Source organism: Cygnus olor, chromosome Z (assembly GCF_009769625.2).
Source record: "Cygnus olor isolate bCygOlo1 chromosome Z, bCygOlo1.pri.v2, whole genome shotgun sequence".
Lineage (NCBI taxonomy): Eukaryota > Metazoa > Chordata > Aves > Anseriformes > Anatidae > Cygnus > Cygnus olor.
This window is the reverse complement of record NC_049198.1, coordinates 36,435,491-36,461,661: the sequence shown is the minus strand read 5'-3', so window position 1 is coordinate 36,461,661 and position 26,171 is coordinate 36,435,491. Positions and strand designations below refer to the sequence as shown.

The window sequence follows — 26,171 nt, the reverse complement described above, 5'->3', positions numbered from 1 at the left end:
CTGTGAGGGTCACTGAGCACTTGAACAGGTTCCCAGAGACACTGTGGAGTCTCCTTCCCTGGAGATATTCCAAAGCTGTCTGGGTACAGTCTGGGGTAATGTGCTCTAGGGGACTCTCCTTGAACAGGGAAATTGGATTACATCTCCAGAGGTCCCTTCCAACCTCAAGCATTCTGTGACTCTGTGAAATATAATTAAAATCCACAAAAATCAACTATGACACAGGAATATGATTGAATACAATGCTAGAAATACAATACAGTTTACAAAACGCAAGAAGTTCTATCAAGCTGAGAAAAAAAATTAAAGAAATCACATGCTCCCAAATCCGTTTCAATCTACTGCACATGAAAAACACCCACAAAAGAAAACAACAAAACAAAGGAGCATTTGACAGAAAATTGAACAGATGTATTTAAGAAAGTTAACAGTAGGCAATCCATGAAAGATGGAGATGGCACCAAGTTTAAAAACTTCTCTAGCTTGAGAATTACACTTATCTCCCAAAACAATGTATAATGGTCCTGTTTTAGCATAGCATTTCAGTACATGTTTAAAAGCAAGCACATCCTGGACCAGAACTGCAACGTAGAATTCAGTACCCTAAGACATCAAGCATACACTCCATAAGCCTTATCTTTTTCCAACTTTTGTGCTACAGATTATGATAGCTATTTGAAACAAAGTAATTTTAAAAATGAAGCAAGTTTGTCTTTACAGCATATCTGAGACTTGAAGCAACACTTTTCCCTTCCCCACATTTTTCTATTTCACAAGTTAAGACTGTTGTTTTTACACAACGACTCTTCTGCTACATATTACTGTATCTACATTAAAAAGCCACACATCTACATTTATATTTCTAAAATAGGCAGGAAAGTATAAGCATACTGCATAAATCGGGCTTGAATTCACTACTGAAGGAGGGACGGATGGTACAGACTACGGAGATATTTTTAAAAAGCATGACTGCATACGTTATAATGGACCTGGCAGTCCTCCAGTAACCACAAAAGGACAAAGGGAACAGCAATATGCAATCAACAAAAGCCAGAAATGGTTTAGTAGCCTCTTTCCAACTTTTTTGTGTGTTGTATTTTCATACTAATTAGGTAGTTTCACTAAATAAGCCAGTCGTTTTCCTAAGCCTGAAGAACTGATAAACACTACAAAACAGAAATAATACATACGTTGCTGTACGTGACACACAAAATTTTTCATGTTGAAAAGCCCGACAGGGACCAGGGGAGTTCTGGTGAGCTTTGAATGTGTGTACATATACAAGTGTGTACACGTCCACGTGTGCATCTCTAAGGGCACTCCCCACAGGGGAGTCAAGCTGGCTGGGTGCACACACGCATGCACAGACTTGTGTATGTTGGAGTGGAGGGCAGTCTGTATCGACGACTGCAGCGGAGCTGTAGCCTCAGTGGCTCCTAGGTCCAGATGCCAGCAAATGGGGAGACCAGGATCCAGAGGCCAACCTGCGTGCACACAGTGTCTGAGCCCGGCTGCTGGAGAGATCCATACTATGCACATGTACACACTGTACATACATTCCCACTAGCAGACCTTCAACCTGCACAGCTGAAAAGGCGAGCAGCACGAGGCCACTGATGCTCCTTGTGTTCATGAGTGCTTTGCATCTCTGTATTACATAAATACAGCCACAGATACATGATGCAGACATGCTCCATGTGCATGTACCTACTGGGAATACAAGCTCAGTTTCACCGTTTGCTGGATCTGAGGGCAAGAAGCAGTGGCAGCCTTGTCCCTGTCAGGCTGCAGAATCAAGCCCTATCCCTGTAGCAAAATCCAATAACAGTAAGTTTTTACCTGAGAACAATCAGCTTTGGCTACTTCCGTAGCAGTCTGGAGTACATCTCGAAGACTGTCTCCATTTTCTTGTATCAATAGATAAGCCAGCAGAAGGAAAACATGGGCAGGGACTTGAGTTGTAATGGGTAGCAGTGATTTCACTGAAGATAACCAGCCAGTAACCGCAGACTTCTCTTTCATGAACTCTACAATCTTCCAGGTGGTATACAATGAACTGTAAGAGCTGGTTATCGGAAAAAGGAGTTTGCAGGACATCTGAAAACCAGTGAAACACACAAACAAAACTTTCAATCCAACAGATAAGGTAAAGAAAGAACAAAAAAACCAAAAACTTATTCAGTTCTGTCATCCAAAACAAGTATTTTGTTTGAGAATCCCAACTCAATAAATGTAAGGAATAAGTCACAATACATTTCTTTACAATCCTTATGTGAATTCTTGTACTAAGGATGATTGAATGCATTGATAATTCTCTACTTGGGAGATTCCTCTGTATTTGGCATCAATCACTCCTGTAAGTAACTGCAGTGCTACCTCCTCACTAAAATGTATATAATAAAATTGGAGTGCATTAAAAACTTACATTCCTGACCATGACATGTCCATCACAAAAGTATAAGCTTATAATAACAGTATTTACATATTTTAAGGAAATCCTCTTACTTTTCATAGCACTCAATAAAACACCACATTCTCTGGCTGACAAGATAACTTGGAGCCAACAATCTCCTCTGGATAAATTTGTGAAACTGCCATAGATATAGCTACTTAAACTTTATCCAAGGACACAGAGTCAACAAAGAGCATCAGTGTCTGTAAGTTATACTGTTTAGTTGTCTGACTCTATATCTTAGTATTTGAAAACAAGATCAGGCTGTTAAAGTCTTTTTTCTTTCTTTTTTTTTTTTTTTTTTAAAGCCTGGAAAAAACTGCTAAAGTTGTTAGAGCCTGAAATATTATATTGATATTTCCCACCCCTCATTACTTCCCCTAAGGCTGTGCTACACAATTGTACTCTCTCCTTTCTCCTGTTATTTCACCTGCATGGAAAGAAGCTGTCACCATATTTTTACTTTAGAGGTGCACTTCATTCAAGCAAGATAATCAGAAAATCTCAGGCTTACAACTCCGAAAAATATATACAAATCCCTTAATGGCAAAAATGCAGTTAAGGTTAGCCATGTCCTAAGTTGAATAATTCTCCATTACCACTACTGCCAAAAAAAAAAAGTGAAGAAAATATACCATAACCAAACTAAGTTCTTAAATTATTCAGGACCATGCCCAGGTGGCTTCCAAAGTTCTCCCAGAACGTGGAAACTCCGCAACCTCTCTGCAGGCAACCTGTGCCTGTGCACAGTCACCTGCACAGCAAAGAAGGACTTCCTGATGTTTAGACAAAACCTTCTGTGTCCCATTTTGTGCCTATTGCCTCTGGCCCTGTCAATGGGCACCACCAAAATGGGCCCGGCTCTGTCTTCATTGAATCCTCCCTTCAGTTATTGATATACATTGATGAGATCCCCTCTAAGGCTCTTCTTCTCTAGGCTACGAAGTCCCAGTGTCTCAGTCTTTCCCAGAGGAGAGACGACCCAGTCCCTTGATCATGTTGTTGGCCCTTTGTTGGGCCCTCTCCACTATGTCCATGTCTCTCTTGCACTGGGAGCCTAGTACTGTACTGGACACAGTACTCCAGGTATAGCCTCATCAACTAGAGTAGAGTAGGAAATAGAAGATGAAACTGGAGTGAGATTTCGGGACAAGGAAATCAGATTTGGTGTGTTTTTCTGTCTCCAAGTCATCATATCACCACGCTCCCCACATCAAACAACAGAGGTGTAAATAAGAAAGGAAACTTAGCTTCTACAGTGCTAAGTATATCTTGATCACGAGACTTACTATCACCTATTCTCAGAACAGAGGAAACAAATAGGTAGAGGGGCCCACATGAACAAATTAAAAATGAAAACACAAAAATACAACAGCACAGATTAAAATGAGCCAAGATAACTAGCTGGTAAGGAAAAGCATATAGATCAGCAGAATAAGCAAGATTCTGAAAGAGATAAAATAAGTAAAGCTAATATAGTTCTCTACCAAGTCCTGTTAATTAACCAACAGTGCTGGTGAATTCTTTAATCTATAAGGTCTCTTAAAGGAAAGAAATTCATGTAATAAATAAAATGATATCTAACATACACACTTACATTTTACTAGCAGTCTAGTTTTATGTATTATACATATTTTTGACTGTTTCCATACAACATACTATACGGACAAGCTCATAAATGTAAAGTCTTTACTAGTCAGCTAAGCATAATGGAGTAAACTGTTACATGTATCTGCTACCTGTCGTTCCCCCCCCACCAAAAAAGAAACAAAACAAAAAAAACACAGAGCCTTACCATTTCCTTTCTATCCTTCACACCCTCCTCCTGTAACATTCCCAAAAGATTTATAGCCAGCTGCTGCCGGGTAGCTCCAGAATCATCCTCTGGTAAGCAGTCCCCAACTGATGAAGAAGATAAGATCTGTAGCACAGGCATCACCAAAACAAGGGCTGTGGCTGAGACATTCTGGGTTTCTGAAGTGGAAAGGATCTTGTAGGCTATTAAAAAAATGTGGGGACAAAAAAAAAAGATCAGTTAGAGAAAAAAAGAATAATTTCTACTTTTAAGTATGAAACAAACATTTCCAGGAAACACTCTGGTCAAAAAAAGTAACAGTCTCAAGAATTACACTATGTACATAACAGAGACAAAATGCAAAATATTGTTGGTAAAATTCTATTTAGACACCCATACACTTCCGTTCTTTACTGCAAAGTACCTGATGGCAGCAAGAAATACAACAATGGAATGTAGCATAGTCTCTCATTTTTACTGAAATAACTCCATTAAACAAAACTGTTAAGTCAAAAGCTCAAATATCACTACAACTGCCGAGATTGCTTTAAGATCTGTCAGAAGAAAGCAATCATGATGCATGAATCTCAGTTGAGAAGGTCCTGTTGTTGACTTAAAAATCAAACATAAACCTCAGGACAGCAGGGAGCTTAGAATACAGTAACATTCATGGAAAAAGTCAGGGAAAATTTATCCTTATTGCCATCAGATCAAATGTTACTTTTTAAATCAAGGAAACATGCTACTTAAATAAAAACATTTCACAACTCAATCTAACTTCAGGGCAATGCAGTGCCTATTTTCCAAACACAAAAGTAAATACACAGTCTTCAGAGTATGGATTCCTCTTTCACAAGAACTTTACCTAGACTCAGGACAGACTTCTGCTGACTTTCTGGTGTTTGCAGCAGTAGAAATGCTAGCCCTATTATACTTTGTTCCACTGGAAACATCTACATAGAAAAACAAAAAGAGGTTCAAGTTATCTGTTTTTAGTGGGGACAAACAGTAGAAATAAACAGCAAACAAAACTCCTTAAGGAGTTTCTCCTCACATTGTAGTGGATGCACAAATAGTGACACAGTGTATGCAATGAAGAATACAGAGTGTAAGAAGTATTTTAATAGAATTACTACAACTTTGTAATTTGTTACATTGTTCAAACCTTTTTAACTCAGTTTAAACCAACTTCTATGCTAAAAAGCTAACTTACACATTACAGCACCAGTTAATTTCTTTCCTCCTGGAGGTTTTTAACCAAGAACAAAAAAACGGCTTTCAAAACAGCACTGGTCACTTGCAGATTAATGTCATGCATCAATATCATGTCTTTGACACGACATTCTTAAAATTTAAGATTACTTTTTTTTTTTCTTTTTAACCCTCCCTGCCCCCCAAGCTCTTACCTCTTTTAAAAGCTCAAAGTTGTCCTCTATTAAGGAGATCAAAGATGAACATTCTCCTGTTATATTTAAACACACTTCACAGAAGCATATCAAGTGCAGACAAAATTGGGATAACTGGTCTTTCCAAAACGCAGGATAGCGCAACAGGCTGAGGAATAGCTCTTGCAGAAAAAACAACGCTTCTGTAACTTGTGGCAAGTCTTTAAGCTGTAAACAGGTAATTAAAAAACACATTCTGGTTTAGTTGCCTTTCCCTGTCTATGCAGGATTCCCCCAGCTTTAACATTACTTCTACTAGCTCTACAATCTTTTCGGTGCAAATATTAGTAAGACTTTGAAGAAATATCTATGAACTAAATTCAGGAATCTCTGATACAGATTACTACAGAGTTGACTGATTTAAGGTCCTAAAATAAAATTAGAAACACATGAATGAATAAAAAGGTCTCTTGGTAGCTGATGAGAAAAATCCCATGCTCCTCAAATGCAGTAGCAAATAAATTCAATTATTGGGGTTCTATCAGGCAAATAAAACAAATTGTATGGTGATTTCACACAGCAGTTATATATTCTCGTAACAGAAATATCCTAGAAATATCCTACTCTAGGATATTTCCTTGTAATGCAACAAAGATTTAACATATGTCTCAAAAGAGAAGGGTAGTGGTATTTTCTTCCTCCAGAGCACTATGTAATTTAACAGTTACAAAAAAAGAAAAGCCATACTCAAAGAAGTGGCATACCCCAAAGCACTTGGTGCTGTACTTAAAAGCCAAGCAAACAGTTTTCAAGTAACAGGTTGCCTTAAAATGCTAATTTTTCAGGTATGCCTATAGCACTTCTACATTTTTGCACTTGAAAGTTCCAGTTCCAGGCAAACCTTGCTGTTCTGCTACAAACCCTGGAGCCAGCATTAGGATAACACAGCAGTCTTGCCTATTCTTGATTTTTAGTCCCTTTGAGTAAATTCTGTGAATCATCTGCTCTAACCAGAACCCTCATGCCCACTGAATTCTTCAGCAGAAAAGTCTGCAAGTGACCAACTGTACTTTTGACCAGTGGTTGATATTGTAAGGCAGTATGATTAGGAAGCATTTCAGTATGTCTACAGTTACAGAATGATAGAATCGTTTAGGTTGGAAAAGACCTTCAAGATCATCAAGTCCAACCATCAATCTGACCTACTGAGTCCCATCACTAAACCATGGCCCTTAGCGCCACGCCTACACATCTCTTAAGTACCTCCAGGGATGGGGACTCCACCACTTCCCTGGGCAGCCCGCTGCAGTGCTTGACCACCCTCTCCAACAAGAAACTCTTCCTAGCATCTCAGTACAGAGGATTAAATGAGGCTGACCTTAAAGGAAGTTTAAGAAGAACCCGGGGTTCAGAGAAGAAAGGAGAAGGAATGACAGTACATTAAACATGCTTCTTCAAGCAGTATTTCCCTTTCCATTGTGAAATTGTCTCAGGCAAGGCAGAAACATACAGTGGATAAAACTAAAGTATTCGCGGAAGTTTAAAAAAATGTAACTGAATGTTAGTTAAAAAAAAGAGCAGAAGTACCAATGAGCACAGAGGAAAGAAAGGTTCATAACTGAGCTTACAAGTTGTCTTCAGTGCCATTGTGTGGCTAATTTTTACCAAGCCAGAATCTTGGTCATACATTAAGGACACAATGTTACACTGAAAATCTCGTAGAATAAAGACAAAAAGTCAGAAGCATCCCTATGACTAAAAAGGACAGCAAGTACTTGTCAGAACAAAGACTAGACCTGAACCATGACAGATGTGTATAATACAAGTTATTTGTCCAAAAGGTTGTGAGAAGTAGCTACCAGTAGAAAATATACTTTATCCCTAAGGAGGAAGAAGTTACCAGATTCCTTGTGGCCTATTTAGTTTGACATTATGACTACTTTCAAACCCTCTCTCTAAGACAATAATACCACAACACATCATGTTTACTTGAAACTAAAGATGGTGTTCTAACTGTATTACAGAGGAAAGAAAAAGGTACACAGAGAACAAAAAAGCTTGACCAATGTCACAGTAAAGCATGAGGCAAAGCATAGCTATTAACTTGAATCAATACCCTAGACCTAAAGGAGACAGAAAAATTAAATCCTAGCTCCAAGCAAATGTCGTTGTCAACTAAAAAGTACATTCAAAAGCTTCAGCATATTACAGAAGGGCTAAGTTTTGCTTTCAGATCCATTAATTCCTTTTGTTACAAAGAGGGACACAGAAATACCTAGAAGTACTTAAATCACGCTTCTCATATAGTTTGATTCATTTTAATACAATTTTTAAGTTAACAGAACAATACGTTTTTGGCAAATAGACTACAATTTAACAATATTCATGGGTATCTCCTATAAGTTTACTGTATGTTTCCTGAGCAACTAATGGCAAACAGTTGTTGTAAACATCTTTCAATTTACATCTTAATAGGCAGATTTAAACACCTAAAAAAATAATCACTTTTTCCTAGGAACAGACAGTTTATTAGATTTCTTTACTATCAACAAAGGAGGTCTACAGGAAATGGAAGACAGTGCTATATTTGCACACTTGAAATGCAGTAATAGTACTATCACTGCCTTGATAGCATTCATAAAAGGCAAGGTCAGGCAACAACTCTACCTGAAGGTGTGGAATCAATTCACATAGAAGTTGTTGAATCTGGCGTTCCAGCAGAGATGGTGCTTCAGTGTGCTTTGGACCACGTGGCTGAAGTAAAATCCTAAGTAATCCCATTCTCAATTCAGCATTTTCCCGTAACTGAGATGGTTCACAATACAGGTATCTTAGAAATGGAGCCATTATACCAACACAAGAACTCTGTGCCCTGCAGTTCAAAAAATAAGTTTGCCAAGATTGCTTTCTACTATAAACTGAACAAGCTACAAAGAAAACCCAAGCAATGTGACATTCCCTGGGTCTGCAATAATTTACAGGATACAATTAACAGGAAGGTTCTACGAAAAGCATTAGTAAATCTCACCAAAAAAAGTTTGACTTACTGGCACAAAGAACTTACATGAGATCACAAACAGCAACTATACAATGAAGTGCATTCAGATAAGACAGTATTTAAGCATGACTATGATTTGATATATACTTGCAGATCATGACACACGGCTTTTTTTTTTTTTTTTTTTTTTTTTAAGTCATCAGTTCAAGAAAGTGACTTTCCTTGCTGAATGTTCCAAGACACTATTGTATCATACTGAACCAGTACTTGGATAACACTATTCAGAAACACTTTGAACTACAAAAAATGATTTCATTTAAAAAGAGCCATCCATTCCTTCCTAGTTGTTTCCTATGGTTGTTAAAGACCATTGGCCAAAAACAGGTGGTTTAACGAACATAGCTTCCTGACAAAGAATTTATCACAGAATAAGTCTTCCAGTTTGACCATGTTACAAATACCAGCTGATCTTGACATTAGAACAATCAAATTAAGTTAATGGTCAATACATTAAAAATATACTGAAAATCAAAATTGTTTCAAACAAGACTCAGCCCTGATGTAGAGCTTGAACATGACTCTGTAATAAACCCACACCAGTGTATTCTCAGTCTAGAAGTTAGTCCACAGAAACCTTTATACAAAAAGCAGCAAGGAAGTTTAAGATGTCTGCCATTTCAGTAAGATTAACTCCTATTTTAATTCCATATAAACCACCAGCAACAAATTCACAGCTCATTCCACCAGTCAGACCTCTGACAAGACTCTTCATGAGTCCTGGATTTAGCAGCTGAGAAACAAATCTGCAAATAATGTTTTAAAGACTCTGATTATTTAAATTGAACAAAATGTTTTTTTTTTAATATTCTTTTTTTTACTTTTTTTTTTTATTTGAGAGTCTCACTGTTGATCACATAGCTAAGGCCTACCAGAAATTTAAGAAATTAACGAACTTATTTTACTTGTTTAAACAGAGCAACAGAATACAGAAGCCAGTTTCACTGTACCATTACTCTGTTGGATTTGTGCAAGTCTTTGAGAAAACAGGAGGAAGGAGATCCTTTTTTATCTGAAATGCATACATACGGCTGTAAAATCACTGAAAACATTTGTCTGCAAGGCTGCTACAACATTTGGTATCTTATACTGAAGATTTATTGGACAAGTTTCTTGGAAATGAGCATAAAAGAATGTTGAAGTTGTTGGTAACTTGGATATTTGTTTCTTGTTAAGACTTTTTAAAATTTGACTGTGCCATTGATTTTCAAGAATTATGCACCATTTGTAGAGACCTCATCCATAACTATGAGATATAATCTCCCATGCTTTCTCTGCATCATTTGCATGTTTTGCTTATATCTGCATACTAATCATCATCTTCATCTAAGCAGTCAAAATCTTGGCAAACATTGATCATTTTTTATCCCTGTAAAACTCCACTTGCCAAAATACGCCGGAGAGCACAGTTTTCAATGGGATTAGTAAACTGTTTTTCCATTAGTAGCTCAATTACAGTATCCATGGTATCTGGCATATAACAGGGATCCATTTTGTTTTACTATTATTCTCTGTAGTATATTATATTCTAATATATTATTTACTATTATGAGACTTTATTTTTACCTCTGCTTACAAAAGCAAGTAGTCAAAATTGATTGTTTTCAAGCAAATTTCCCAAAATATTATCAACTTTGCACAAATTTCTCCAAATCCATAAAAAAAAATTAACACAGAAGAGTTACGAAAACAAAATTAAAACCTGGATTCTTAATGGATCATCTTATTACTTCGTTGTTCTGTTTTTAACCTTTAGATTGTGTCATTACATCTTATAATTATCTGTTTTGAAAGACATTCTTCTTACTGCTTACATACAAACCTTGACCACTGCAGCTACCTTCAAGAAAAAAAAATACACTGACACAATTCAGTTATCTACATTTGCTATTTTTCGTTCATTCATTTATTTACCTCTCTGGACACTGTTGGAAAAATACTGTTATCTGTTGCAGTAGAACTGGCCAGCAATCAGGTCTGTTTTCAAGGACAGTGATTAATGGATGAGGACTGTTCCTGAAATACAGAGAAATCATATTTGGATCTACAGTGCAAAAAGTAAGCATGCAAGGTAACTATGTTCAGAATAAAAGCAGCTGCTGAAATAGACAGTTTAGTTGACTCATATTACCAGTTCCCTTTACCAGCTTTGCTACGACTGTTACGCTATCAAATGAGCACATTTTACTGGATGCTAGGGAAACATGATTAAAATGAAGAGTCTATTTGGAAAGCTTTGACCCACTTCTGTTTTAGTTTAAAATCAACACTTAAGGATCACTGTTTAGTTGTGTTGCCTGACTTGCACTGGTAGCAACACTAGGCTCTAGCAGTAGTGTCCAAGTAATACCCACAGAATAATTTCAACCAAGGCACACTTCACTCCAGTCTTTCAAGCACATGTACAAATATCCAGTGTGTGGAACCAGAGGGACCATTTGTCCTGCCAAATACTTCAGATCTGCTCACAACTGACTATCCTTCCCCCCAGTCCTTTTTTAGGGGTAGGGGGAAGAGAACGGCTGGCCACACCAGCAGCCTAGAAACGTGCTCTTTTCTGCCAGCCCTGTGACAACTGTCACACTTGAAAAGGCCACTGAGGCCTCAGAGTCACCTGCTCTTCTCAGATCAATCTCTTATCACTAACACTGCCCCCACCTCCAGAGTCCATGACTGAAGGCCACCTACAACACCCAGAACTAAGTTCCCTTTAAACAGTGACTACCCTTAAACACTGATTACTCCCACCAAACAGTGATAGGAGCAAGTGGGAAGAGAAGCTGAGCAGGAGGTGGGGGGAGCCTGAAGTACACTTTTGATTCTCTAAGAAGCAAAAACGAAGTTATTGAACTACAGTATGCTTGCATGAGAAAGGAAAACGGAGTACTGGAGCCTGAATATTAAATTTCCTGGAGAGGTGGGGCACTGGAAAGAACTGCTGACGTGAAACAAATTCATCACTACCTCCAGCACCTTTTTCTGGAGTCACCCACTGTCCTTGCCATGACTGGCTCCCTTACTCTCGCCTGCTTGCTAAGTATCCTCTTTCTCCCCAGTTCCCTCTTCTGCTTCAGCGAACTACAAGCACGGTCGTGTAGACTCTTTTCCGGGACACCAACAGCTTAACAGCACGCATCTGGACACCTCCCTGCTCTCAGAGCTGAAACAACATTCCTAATAGCAAGACAGAAAAGTTGCAAGGGGAAAGTCTTGCTGATTCCTACAGATCTGCTAGACACAAGAAGAGAGAGCACAGCTATGGGAAAAAATGGAAAGGCAACAGATGTGCATATACTACATAAGGCTGGCAGACAGAACAGTACCATAAACCTAGAAACTGCAGCTGGTGAAGAACACCACCTTCGGCTTGGTTAAGCAGCGCTCCTGTTTGCATGCTCGTCAAATCTGTGCTACATACTAAGAGACTTGGTATGTATTGATTGTGTACTGACTGTCTACAGTCAGTATTACCTACAAAGCACTGAGTTATCTGAAACCCACCAATTTAAGTGGTACATCTCTTCTCTTGCCTCAGACACCAGGCCTTTTAAATAAAACAGTAAGAAGGAATTGAGCGGAACACATCCAGCACACACATATCCAACACATACTAAGGCCCCTTGCAGTTGTTTACAAGCATGATTTTCATGCATGAGAGCTGAAACACTGCACTGGAGAAGCTGTTCGTTTTCTTAATACACTGTTAATTTCACTACTGAGTGATGGAGTCAAGTGAGTCTTTTAGAGAAGATTTATAGCAGCATTTGTTTTCTTCACTGTTGTTTTTTAAAAAGTAGTGAAGACCAGAAAGTCTGAGATCTGTAGCAGTCTTTTTGTTACAGAAGACAACAAAAAATTAATTTAGACACACTCATATTCAACGACGTCGTGCTACGAACACAAGCATTTTCAGCAGCACCAAACAAATCCAGCTACAAGTGAAGTGAATTGAGATCTGCAGGAATCCCATTTAAGAAAAACAAAATAAATAAATGCAGTGTCATTAGATACGGCAACTTTAATAAAAAATTTTAGATTTTGAAGAGAAAGTAAGTTTTGTTCAACTGTTTCTTTCTTCAAGTGCTTCAAACTACATTGGATCTTTGGGTGCAAATATGTAGAAATTCTTGCTTTGATTTAAGAAGCATCTTTTGTTATGGAAGCATATTCACACAGCAAAAAAAAAGTTTTGTAATATGCTTTTAGGCATGAAGAATAAGTTTTTTTTATTGATAGAGACATAATTGAATAATATGAGCTTATGGATCTGAGACCAACTACAAGGTTATCATTCCTAAAGACAAGTGGAAAATGGAAATGTTTTCCATTCTTTAATTAATCTAAAAGGAGTGCAATTTAAATTACTGTATTTAAATCTCTAAAAAAAGAATTAATTCACATCACCAAAGAAAGGTTGAGGTAGGACATGACCTCTGAAGGCCATCTGGTCCAACCCCCCTGCTCAAGCAGGGACACCCAGAGCAGGTTGCCTGGGACCATGTCCAGGTGGCTTTTGAAGATCTCCAAGGAGGGAGATGCCACAGCCTCTCTGGACAACCTGTGCCAGTGCTCAGTCACCCACAGAGTGAAAAAATGCTTCTTGATGTTCAGACAGAGCTTCCTGTGTTTCAGTTTGTGTCTGTTGTGTCTTGTTCTGTCACTGGGTACCGCTGAAAAGAGTCTAGATCTGTCTTCATTGCATTCTCCCAAGTAGCTTTCAGCTTACTCAGGTAGCTAGCTTAAAAAAAAAAAAAAAAAAATCAGTCACTGGAACAATTCATGAAGCACAGAAGATATTTTTTTTTACACTGAATTCTTCCCTCTGCTCCTCAAATAGTTTTTCTTCTAAAAAGGTGTGATTCTCTTCAAGAAAATACGTAATTTGAAATTACAGGGATTTTCACAAGACTGACCAATGCGATTGCTGTAAGTACAGCACGTTCAGAAAACATATATTAAGTAAGATCATAAGCATGCAAGCATTACAACTCTGGCATTCATTTGGGAGCTAGAGGTGTCACACTCGCCATATTCATTACCCTAAAATTTGTTTACTTATGTATGTGGTCTTCAAATGTCCACCTTCCTTGATTCTGCAAACATTTGAATTAAGAGTATTCTACAATCTGTGTACAAAGACTAGAAATAGTAAGGTTATTGTCACATTGTAACTTTCCAAGACCGCACACAGCATGCCAGAAACAAAAATGTAGTTGCCTGTCTATCACTAGAGTCCAGCAAATCATAGACAGGACCATTTCTGACACAGCAAGCTAGAAATAGCACAACTCATATCATGCCAGAACCTTGAAAGAGTGCAGCCAAGTACACGACATACAGTGTAACAGCACCTGCTTATTTCATAGAATCACAAAATCATAGAACAGCTTGGGTTGGAAGGGACCTCAAAGATCAGAGTTCCAACCCCGCTGCCATGGGCAGGGATATCACCCACTAGATCAGGGACACCTCCCACTAGACCAGGTTGCTCAAAACCCCAGCCAACCTGGTCTTGAACACTTTCAGGAATGGGGTATCCACAGTTTCTCTGTGCAAAATTTCAATACCTTTGCCATTATTTTAAGATTTAATTAACTTTCCTAACAAGAGGAGTGTATCTTCAGCCATTTAAGTGCTCCTATGATGCTGAGATTAGTGAAACCTTTAAAAAGCAGGCACACATGACAGGTCAAGTTCAAAACTGAGTATCCAGAAAAAAGCTTAGTATCCAGAAAAAAACAAACCTTTCATGGCAAATTTTGTGTGCTCTGATACTAACATAACTGCAGTGAACTGGACACTAAAAGAAAGCTGTTAAGCTCCACATTGAACAGTGATTAATAATGAAACATCAAAACATGCAAACCAAAAAAGTTACACTTGGTAATGTTTTTGGCAGTAGGAGAACTAGGCACGTACCAAGAAATTTATCTTCAGAAATTTATCTTAAGGATCCCTCGCACAACAGTACGAAATGCACATCATTATAATTCTTCTATCCTAAATTATTGCCAGTGGCTTCAGAATAAGGTAAAATGCACAACCAGACAAAGCTATCCAGCTGTAAATACGTGAGCGCCTAGGGAAACAATGAGCTGTCTTATGGAGGGACAACAATAAAGCAAAAGTTATTAACTTTTAGGTCACCTCAACCTTTTTGTTCCATCTCTGAACATGAGAGCGCTCCACTCTGATTTAGAGAACAAATTCAGTGATGAATTGCTTTTTCTGTAAGAGGAAACAATGTCTGCAGTCAAAACACATTTCTATGCATGCCACTGTAACCCTGACCCTTTCAGAAACATGATGTAGTACTTTATTCCATCTAACATGAATTTTGAAAGCATTTTTCTACCTTCTCTAAATTTTGATTTCAGAAAGTTTGTTACAAGCTAAACACATGGGAGAAACAGTTCTCCAGAATTTTTAAGACAACAAAACCATGCAAAGTGAATTATTAATAATAACATAAAACACTAGTGCATTTAAAAAAAAGTCAATGGCTTCCAGCAAAAATGTGTAGCCAAGGTTCTGCGAGTGTCTGCCATAACCCAACTAGACTGAGGATGCTGACAAATGTTTCTCATAAAAATTGCTCTTCCCTGCCCTTCCACTCCATTCAGCTTAAGGTTGGGTTACTGGACAGGCATATTAATATTCACAAGAAACCAGCAGACAACTTTATGCCAAACCAGAGAGAGAATTAATCCACTGGGAATGCTCAGTTCTCACCCAAAGTGAGAATAACTTCCAGGCTACTTCTGTCTCTGCTACAGCTGGTCCCAACTTCATCACAAAAAATGCAGACCACCCCATACGTGAATTTAAAAGTCACATCAATTATTTCACACATCCTTACAAAATAGCATATTTGGTTTGGTATTTATCTGCCCTTGGAACACTAGTTATTCAGAGAGACAGCAATACTTACACAGCTTGTGGAAACAATTAGGAACTAAATGATATATGAGGCTGTTCTCTACCAACTTACTAGGGTAAAAGGAACATTTCCTGCTTTCTATGAGACAGACAATCCCTTCCCTATTTTCCAAGGTAGATTTGCTTAAAGAAATTGGAGAATCCCAACCCTAAAACTACAAGGGCTTCCCCAAAAGAAATCAGAAAACATAACCAGACAAAATTCCCTGAATTGCACATTATTTTCCCCCATTTCTTTTCAAGATCTGTTCACAGTATTGTATCATCACAAGAAGACGTATTGTAAAAGTAGTTCTATTATCCACAACTAACATTGGCCTTAAAGCCAAATCTATTTTTTTGCCCATAATATTGTTTCAACAAGCATCCAAAGAGATGAGAATCACAAACTCCTTGTGAACACACTTCTACTTTTGAATCTCCATTAATGACTTCTGTATAGAATATTTTTGCATAGCTGACAGCATAACATGAGAATAACATAATGGGATGTTTCTATTGGTGAGTACAATTCTCAAATTTCTATCAGAAACTAAGTTTTAATGACAGTCACACTTTAACACTCTGGTGCAATACATTAGAAACACTACAGCGTATGATAGAACTCAACTATAACATTTGTTACTTAACAACTCATTGAATAAAGACATACCTTTTTGTAAACAAAAAAAACAAATGCCAGATGTCAAAAAATCAGAGCATTTTGACCTACTAGGTACTCAAGACTAAGTCAAACAACCAATGTAATGTTTGTCTTCACTGGAGTAAAGCAGAAGCAAAAGGAAAAACAAAAAAAGGTATTGGCTAAGTCTAAGATATGCAAGTCTGCTGTTGATTCTCAGTTCTCTATTAATTTAAATAACCGTAAACAATTTTGAATTATAAAACTTCACCTTTTCCTTGTATGCTACCAGCACTTTTGATTTTGCAAGGGAAAAATAGTCTTTTTTTCTCAACTGGAAAGAGGCTGTTCCTGTGTTCCAACCACATCCTACTACCTACCCTTTTTTTCACATGGAGCCTGGATTAAGCCCCTTTAACTTGGCCTCTTCTACCATGAGACATAAAAAAAAAAAAGTTAATTTACTACAGAAGAAAAAGTTTTCAAAAGACTTCCATCTCACTAGCCTTCATTACCTGCTTTTTCAACTAAAATTGTTCTTTAGAAGTATGGACTTTGTATAAAGAACTGATGTAACCAGAAAAACAAAGACACACAGGAGTTCAGGAATGCAAATACATCCAGCTCTCCAAAAGCGTTTTCCACTTTACCTAACCAAAATGAAATAGTGAGGAAAAGACATGACTCTCCTCTACTTAACAGTGCCTTTTATACTCTTAAAGCACTAGAGCTACAACATGTTGTTGTATCTGTTCCCTGAATAAAATCAAATATGAAAAACATGACCAGAGCTTGGATCTTCTCCAGATGAAGAAGACACAAAAGTAGCTGTTAATATCAGCACTGACTCATGGTTTCTCTAGAGCTGGATGAAATAACCAAGATGTACCCTCAAGAAGACTGCTACTGCATGACAAGCTGCTTTTTATTAGTAGCTCTGAATGCATTTTGAAATCATTTATTTTTACATGGCAACCACTTTAACAGTAAAAGCATTTAGTAACCTCACTTTGATAGCAGAAACAAAGCTGGAAAAATAGGTAGAGGAAAGTGGCCCCCAGTCTATCTAACATAAAAGGACCATTGGCAATCATCAAGCTACGGAGTATGCATAAGTCCCAGTATTTATTTGTTCTTTTTCTCATACAGCCTTCCTGTTGCCATTGCCCCTCTTGAGCTTCTGGTGGTTGTCTTATCTCTCTACTATTAAACTCCTTAAAACTTTCAACCAAATATCACAGAATCAGAGAACTGTTTAAGTTAGAAGGGACATCCTGAGATTACCTAGTCCAACCCATCTGCTCAAGCAGAGTCAGCTAGAGAAGGCTTCCCAGAACTTTGATCATCTCCAAGGACAGAGACTCCACATCCTCCTAAGCAACCTGCTCCAGTGCATTGATCACTTGCACTTGCACAGTCAAAAAAAAAAAAGTATTTTCTTGAGTTCATATGGAAACAGCTGAGTTCCAATTTGTGCCCATTGCCTCTTTTCCTGTCAATAGACATGGCTGTCCAGGTAACTCTTCTTCGTTCCCTTCCATCAGGTATTTATACACATAGATAAAGTCCCCTTGAGCCTTCTCTTGTCCAGACTGAACAGTCCCAGTTCTCTCAGCCCCTGCTTATATGAAAGATGCACCAGTCCCTCCACCATCTTTGTGGTCCTTTTTTGGAGTGTCTCCAGTAAGTCTCTATCTTTTCTTGTGCTGACAGGTAAGCAGTAGACCCAGCACTCAGATGTCCTTCACCATGGTTGAGCAGAGGGGAGGATCACTTCTGTCAGCCTGCTGGCAACCCTCTTCCTTATGCATCCCCGGCTGCTATAAGCCTTCTTTGCCGCAAGGGTGCATTGCTTGTTCATGGAAATGAAGAATATGCTGTTCTAAGTTATTCATGAGTTCCCTGAAGGTGATGAGTTCGCATGGAACTTTTAACTAAAGCATGTTTTGTTTCAGTATTTTGTGAGAAGAAAAAAGCTCAGATATACTCCATACTTATCCTAACGAGACACTCAGATATGCCTAAGACCTTAAAGGAATTCCAGAGCTGGGTTAAAAAAAGCAGCAAAGAATCATCTCAGACAATTACACCATGACCATCAGATATCCTCACGAACTTAAATTGTTTCATGGAAGCCTTCCCCCTTAATGGTAAAACTGTCTCATTTGTTGCTGCTCACCCAGAGGAATGAATAGACTACTTCTGAAATAACACTGGTTCTCTGTGTATTAAGGATTTTTACAATATAGGTTAAGCATGTGAAGTGATGGCTGTGACAAATTATTCCATTAATAATACAATTCTATTAATGATTTGTATCACGAGGACTGTTAATTATCAATAACTTTTTTCCAAGACATGACTACTTTATGTCATTGAGTTTTTCTACAGGTGGGAACTTTGAATAACATCTTCCCCCACAGCTAAGCATTTATGAAGGTGATAAAGGCTGAGCTCAAAAACAAAGCCTTTTTGTCAGCTAGGTTGAGTTCTACCCAGTCACCCGTCCTGCGACTCACCCAAGAAATATGTAATACTTAACTTTCTTGTATACCCACTACTCTATCAAATTTGGTCAGAATTGGTTAGCAGGACCAAAATTACCAAGATAAATAACAAATAAAAGGACTGAAAGCCAGTATTAACATTTGTGGGGTTTGTTTCTGGAAATCAAACAAGAAGTTGTTAGGCACCTAAATAAACCAATGTGAAACTAACCTGATTCCATACAGATTCTGAACAGCCTCATCTCCGTCTCTTCCCAGTTGTACAGCTTGAATCTGTAGTAATTTCCAAATAGTTTTTACTAAACCATGCACATTCCTGTTGACAAAAAGAAATAAATTACTATCAGGTATTGATCCAAGTTAGTTGATTCTTTTGTAAGAGGAGGAATACAACTGACAGTCAAGAAGCCCTGAATTTTCCTTATGGACCTCTGCACACCCGTCTACACAATTTTGGACAGGTTGTGTATCCACACATCTTTATTTTTCTTTTCACAAAATGAACAAAATAGCAGAGACAACAATTAGTGCATCAATTAACACCTTTGATGGTTTCTTTCCACCCAATCTGACAAGCACACGTGCTGTCCCCAGCTTCATGGACATTGGTACTGTTAGCACGTTAAAACCTAAAAACAGCTATTCTCTGAATACAAGCACATAGGCAAATATTCAGCATGGTACACAGAAATTTCCACCATGCCTCTGACCACAAGAGAAATCACCCAAATACCCTACACTGAAACTTATGTTCTCATAAAAAACACTTGAGATATCTAGTTTATGCTGACTTCGGATTTCAAGAGAATGTTATGTACAACAATTTTATCTCCCTCTGCCTATGTTAAGTACACTTTCAGTGAAAACGCAGCAAGTATTTCTGAAAGTTTGATAGGATTTCCCCCATTTTCCAAGGAAAATGTTAATGAAGGTAATAAAGTCCACACAAGGGGGAATAAAAGCTCTCCTGAACATGCAGTAAGGACCTTAACAATTCTAGAGGTTGAAACAGCTTGGCTGAGCTTGTGAGGACAATCTTCAAAATTTTGTTTGCTTCTTCATAGTCAAGTGTTCCACACCTTTCAAACCAGACCACACCAAATCCAAACCAATCCCTGTTTTAGAAAATAGATTGGATTCTATAACAAATCATTCATTATAAGATGAAAATGGAGACAGAGAGGAAAAAAAGTCATGACTGATTCTTGGACTGTTCATCTAGAAAACGCTATACAGTTTAAACATCATCCCCTAAAAATCTATTAGATAGATCACTACTCATATCACTAAAACACATTTATTCCTCCCTTTAGCAGAAGCAAAACGAACAGGAAGAGCTAACACAATATACTATTATAAAAGATCACCACCTGACAAAGATAAAAAGTTGATTCTGTCATATATGGCAAAACACAGAAGGAAAAAAGAATTGAAGGCTAGAGGGTTTTTTTGGTTTGATTTACTATTTCCCGTCTTTCCTTCCTAGCAGGGAAAACACAGATTTATCTGTAACTCCACTTCTCCATCAGTGAATGTAATACTGCAGGAACTCCCTGAATGGCCAGCTGGAAACAAGAAGTTATGCAGAATTCATGCAAGCCTCTCGCAGGGCGGACAGAAACCATCATTCTCACTTAGCAGATGAACAAACTGAGATACAGTAACATTAACTGTTTGGCACAGAATGCAGTGTGCTCCATAAAAACCTCCCTAAATTATGGATTGATCTATGTACATTCAGACTTTGAAGTGATATCAAAAAAATCTGAACAAGTATAAGGAATTTACATCAAAGGCCACTGAGACCTCATATGAGCACTGTTAAAAGACTGGAGTTTGCACACACTGGATGGACCATCATCAGCTCAAAAACATGGGTTAACAACATGTAATCACAAACAAACATCAAGGCTTGATATTTGCAAGTACTTTACTGCAGATTCACAAATTGAAAATGCAAAGGATCATGTGATTATAAAATCAAAACCTAAAATTCACGAAGAAAACGGACAAACATCACTTCTAACTGCCAGATCTTAACTGAATTTAACACCACCTGCAGACAGACTCTTCCATAAGTTGGTAAGGTATGATAGGGAACATCTGGAGATTCCCACAGTGGATATCCCACCAATAAAAGTTTAGATTCATATACCAGACACAGACAAAGAAGTATACGCACTCTTCTGTGCCTTTCATACTCTTGCCAATAGTGCTGGAAAACAATGACCCCAATCAAAACAGACAGAATGTGCTCCTGTTTTCCTTCTTTCTTCCGAAAATGGATCAGTTACAAAATGTGCCAGTAATCATTAAAATTACTGGCTGCCATGACACCTGCCTCTTGAAACACTGAAATCCAACCATACACGAAAATATGAGGTTATGCAGAAATCTGTTGCCAAGCAACAAAAAGAAAGGAGAGGAGCAGGTCTCCAGATCCCAACGCATCCAGCCTAATGCACGTAGGGGAGCAGGTAGAGGGATCTTTTGGACAGCAACAGGGAGAAACAGAACAACAACCTCTGAGCCATTTAAAAGTAAATCTGCTGGCACGTCCCCCAGCTTCAACAGAGTAACTATTCAGCACAGAAAATATAAAAACAGTAAGAAAAGAAGCTTGACTGTTCTGATATTCCAGTACTGCTGGCCTGAATTCCCTGATGGAGGGTGGGGTGGGGGGACACAAACGCCTGCTTTAGGCTTTGCACGCCACTCCTGAACTCAAACAGCACATTGGCATGACATATTGCAAGAATTTCCCTACAAGCATACATGCTCAGGTGACAAAAACATTCAAAGAACATATATACACAAAAATCCTTCTGACAATTTCTTGTAGAGTACAATAATCCATTGTTTCACAGGTTTCTAGTAGAATGATTTGATTATTTATGATGATCTGTAATTGAATACAGGCCAGTTTTTCCCTCTGCTACAACAGAAAGGACTGTGATGATTCCTACGAGCAGAGGACAGCCGTTTTGCTGAATCAAAACACAGGAAGCTGGAGATCAATGTGAAAAACAAAGTAAAATCATGTGTGTATGTATAAATGTACTTATGTACACGTATTTTTGTATTTGATGTATGTGTATACACACAAAAAAGTATGCATGCATATACATATACACACACCCAAACACACATACAACATTCCATCAGGTTTAGATTTTAAAGGCATCAGAGGAAACTGAATATTGAGTCTAACCGACAACAATGCACCAAAGAATAGCTTCTCATTTGTATAATGAGCAGATAGTGTGAACCACATAAAAAGTTTACACAGACAAGCACTGGATGTGCGCCTCTGACAGCACAAATATCTTTGTAGCATGCAGAATTTGATACACCTGACAAAATAAAAAACACCATGTATACTAAGCCCCTGCTAAATTCTCCATAACATAAGGAAAAGAAGAAAGAACACATCAACAGCCTTTGCCAATAAAACATTTACTTAACTCCATCCAGCACTGACAGGTGCTCGGCAGTTGCGCGTGCCTTTCTGCTGGCTGCTAATCTCATATATATGTTCTTTTAAAGACACTGTGCACACAGCAGTGCAAAGCCCCAGAGCAAACCTGGATGAAAATTTGGCTGGGAATAAGATGGAACAGCAGACTAAGACTTAAAATAGTCAAGAGAATAAAAAGCATCAGTACTGAAATGAACCAAGCACAAACCATCAATTTAATAAGCTACTGAGGCTGCAGACATTTTAAACGCAAAGACTTCTATGTTTGGGATAAACCCTACTTTGCAGTCCATAGTGGATGTGGTTTGAACTGTGGCAGCTTGAGGAAAGAAATGCCAAAAGTATGCATATAAAGGGTTCCTAGGTAATCTACCAGCACTTACCATAGCAACTAACCATTTAAGTTGGTTTACCACATGGAAAAAAAAAAAACTAAGAATGGCGTGGAAATGGGGCAGAGCTTTTTTAACATTTGAACTCTACTTTTATTTCTAAGGTTAGCTCAGTCTAAAATATCCTGATTTACACTCACTTTTTTTCCTTATGTAAAAATGGTATTAATATTTAACTTCCCCATGTACTGCTGATACTGCAACAACTCTTCGTGGATCACGATTTCAATATTTTTTTGTCCACAAGCCACAGCTAAATTGAAGGGAAAGTTTCATTATGTCTCAGTGTTCAGATTCTCACAGTCTATAGCACAGGTGCTTTTGCTTCTTTGTTAACAATGCAGATTGCTCCCTTGACCCCAGATTGAAGGTCCTTTGGAGGACAGTGGATTACAGAAATTATTCATACTATAAAAATGTACTTACAAAACCTTTCCTAGGAATCTGTAACCAACTACTGTAAACTGAGCACAGTCAGCTTCACCACAGCAAGATCCTAGGAGTAATCCAACCTCAACCAACAACAACTAAGTCACAAGGACAGAAGGAGTCTTTTTTTTTTTTTCCTAAACACGTGATTTCTTCAGGATTTCACTGCAGTTTACTCACACCTAAACTCACCTTTGGCTCAGACTGATCAAGAGAAATCTCAGCCTAGAACTGATTCTTTGAGGCAAGAAGGAGTGAAAAACTTGAATAGCATGGTTTCTGCAACCTCTGTGCTGAGCTCACCAGCATAATGCACCACAGGTGAAGCACCAGTTAGAAGGTTCGGCTAAAAATGACACTAGCATTCTCTAGAAAGAGGACGAGAAGGCTTAGTGCAGAAATCCAGTTATCTTCCAAAAGTCAGAAGAGACACAAAGTCAACTTTATAAGGTTGGGAGAGTTGAGTGAAAACACTTTCCCTAACATTTTTGACTTTCCATTTCTAAGTTTAACGCACAGTTCCTTTTTCCCTCACAACAGCTGCATTCTCCCAGTATGTTGGACAGGCCAGCTATCTCAGAACTACAGTGTGAGATGTAGGCATTATACTTGCAGAGTTTTGTAAGAGGAAATAGCTGTGAAGTTAGGTAAAGTGATTTCTTTTTTAGCGGACATGGAAACAAAACCCATCATCTGTAATTCCTACCCAGAACCTAATGGCAGTTCCATATGAATAATCAGTTATTTGGACAGGCTGATTAGGAAGTTATTCCTCCACCTCTTATCATTATGCAAGTTACTGCCATTTTTCTCCCCATGGTACACACAACAAACCAGGCAATGCCATGACTTCTGAGGTTCTCCAGTTTCAAGTTCAAAGCATTAGCCTAAAATTCTACCAGTTTCCATAACATGCAGAGGATAGACTATAAATTCTTCCTTCAGAGTCAAACCCACACAGTCACTGCTAAGATGAAAGCAATACAGAAGGGCAGGGCACAGTCAGCCCTCAATGCCACAGCCTCTTTGAAAATACAGTCATTCACAGAGCAACTCCTCTTCTACTGGATTTTCAAGGAAAAAGCAAAGACTGACGACAAGTTGACAAAAGGCACAAAATCAAGTAAACAAACGCTACCTTGCTGAGGGAATTAGGTTGAGAGCTCCATGAAGAACATAGTTGAGCTCGGCATGGTTCTCTGCAACAAGTGCCACCAACCCCTCGGAGCAGGCTGTTCTCAAAGCAACATTCTCACTGCAGCACTTCTCCCAGAGCAAGTTCAGAGCAGGAGTCTGAAATCAGAAGTATGAGATGAGCAATAAAAAGGCTGACATTGATTTCTCTTTTCATTTCAAACACACTTTTAAGTAAAAACCTGCTCAACAGCTTCCCCTGAAGTCTTAGAGATCACAAAGAGAAGCTGGGATACAGGTTCTTCACCTAAAAAGGGCTTCCTCAGGATGATTCCCATGTTTCCTGTCCAAAATTACCTATATTCTCAGTATGGACAGGACTCTTTCAAAAAAGAATAAGGTGGAAGTATTTTTCAGCTGTGCAAGTAAGCTAGCATCCATTTTACTTTCCTTGAAAAATTAACTTGTAGAGACATCTCAGGAACTGCTACGTCAAGCAGTGTCTATAGCAGGGTGTTGTGCAAACAACTAGAGGCAGGCATGCAAACAGCTATAGAGGTAAGTCGCCTTTATTCACCAAGCGAAGCCTTCAGTTCTCTTCATTTGCTAGTAAGGACAAAGATTTGGCATTATTCACTAAACCCACTGTCTGTTTTGATGATAAATTTTCATTTATGAGTTGGTTTACTAACTTTGTGGTTTCTGAATGGAGAAACAAGGAAAATAAACGTTTTTAATCAACTGAATACTGCAAAATCCTTCTAAAAAAATGAGCATATAATATTAAGGGGAACCATCTTCTATTTCTTACTGTTTTAAAAGGTGTTGCTATGTTTCAGTTCAATAACTTCATGGGGCAGCAGAAGGGAAGAGTCAGCTTTTAGCTCAAGACATAATGTCACTTAGGAATACGACAATGCTCAGGAATTTGTAGGAGCTACTGTTGGAGAAACTATGTACCTCAAACACTCCGTCACATCAAAACTCAGCTCCTTTCAGGTTTGATTTTGGGTTTGCTTGTTTGGGCCTAGGGGGTGTTGTTAATAGTTCAGACTAGAATGAAAAATCCACAGGCTTTTTTCCTGCTCATTTCTGTACAAATCAGCTTCTGGTGAGGACAAAATGGAGGAAACCTTACCTAAGACCTCTCCTACACTGCTGTGACACCAGCATTTCACATCTCTCACTTAAGAAGACAGACCCACCATGTTCTCTCAAAGAAATGTGAGCTTTACGTAGCTAATATGAAAGAAAACACCAGTACAGCCACGTGAAAGGATATTCTTTATGAAATACCTATTCTGACGTAATTTTTTTTTTTTTTTTTTTTTTTTACTCAAATGGCATTATCTCCCCACGTGACACTTCACTTCTGGTAATGTAAATAAACTTAAACAAAACTTCCTTCAATTGAGCATACCTAGATGTTGCTATTTGGCAAAATTTAGGCTTCTGCCTTCTAATCCAGAAGACTTTGCCACCACCTGTATGCCCAGACACGTATTGCCAACATACTTTACTTCCAACATACTTTACTTAACTTACTTAGGGTTTCTTGAAATTACAGAATAGAAATCCACAGAAAAATGTAAGCATCTATGTATAGAAAATAAAGAAGTTGAAGAATGGCACATACCTGGTGAGATGCCTGCTTGATCTTCCCTGAAGAAACATTTTCTTTCAGTACTGCAGCAATCAGATGACCCACAGCCTAAAAGAGATAAGTAAAAAGCACACACACATGAAACATTATTTTTCACCCCACTGGTAGGAAGAATTTATACTTCTGTTGCCTATGATCATGATTTGAAACACCGTACTTATACTAGTATGGAAGATAAAATACATCTCAGAGTCAAATAACCCCCTAATACTGCCATACTTTTTACATCTTACAAGATTACTATTAGGTATATCCTCAGGAATTGCAGGTATTTTAACGTATCAACTGTAACAGACATTTACAGCTCCACCACTGCACAG

The 26,171-nt window shown here is 38.2% G+C and overlaps 1 protein-coding gene across 3 annotated transcripts in view; it reads right to left on the bottom strand.

Annotated features, from left to right (window-relative positions):
- FOCAD (focadhesin) overlaps positions 1 to 26,171 on the bottom strand; it is a 114,993-nt gene that overhangs the window by 79,584 nt on the left and 9,238 nt on the right. For all 3 annotated transcript variants that reach the window (XM_040540119.1, XM_040540120.1, XM_040540118.1), the window contains exons 4-12: positions 25,825 to 25,899; positions 24,193 to 24,347; positions 18,967 to 19,071; positions 10,602 to 10,703; positions 8,300 to 8,504; positions 5,654 to 5,860; positions 5,113 to 5,200; positions 4,248 to 4,450; positions 1,840 to 2,097 (exon numbers count right to left, since the gene is read on the bottom strand). In XM_040540119.1, the coding sequence (XP_040396053.1) occupies positions 1,840 to 2,097; positions 4,248 to 4,450; positions 5,113 to 5,200; positions 5,654 to 5,860; positions 8,300 to 8,504; positions 10,602 to 10,703; positions 18,967 to 19,071; positions 24,193 to 24,347; positions 25,825 to 25,899 (1,398 nt within the window). The remainder of the gene's footprint in view (positions 1 to 1,839; positions 2,098 to 4,247; positions 4,451 to 5,112; positions 5,201 to 5,653; positions 5,861 to 8,299; positions 8,505 to 10,601; positions 10,704 to 18,966; positions 19,072 to 24,192; positions 24,348 to 25,824; positions 25,900 to 26,171) is intronic.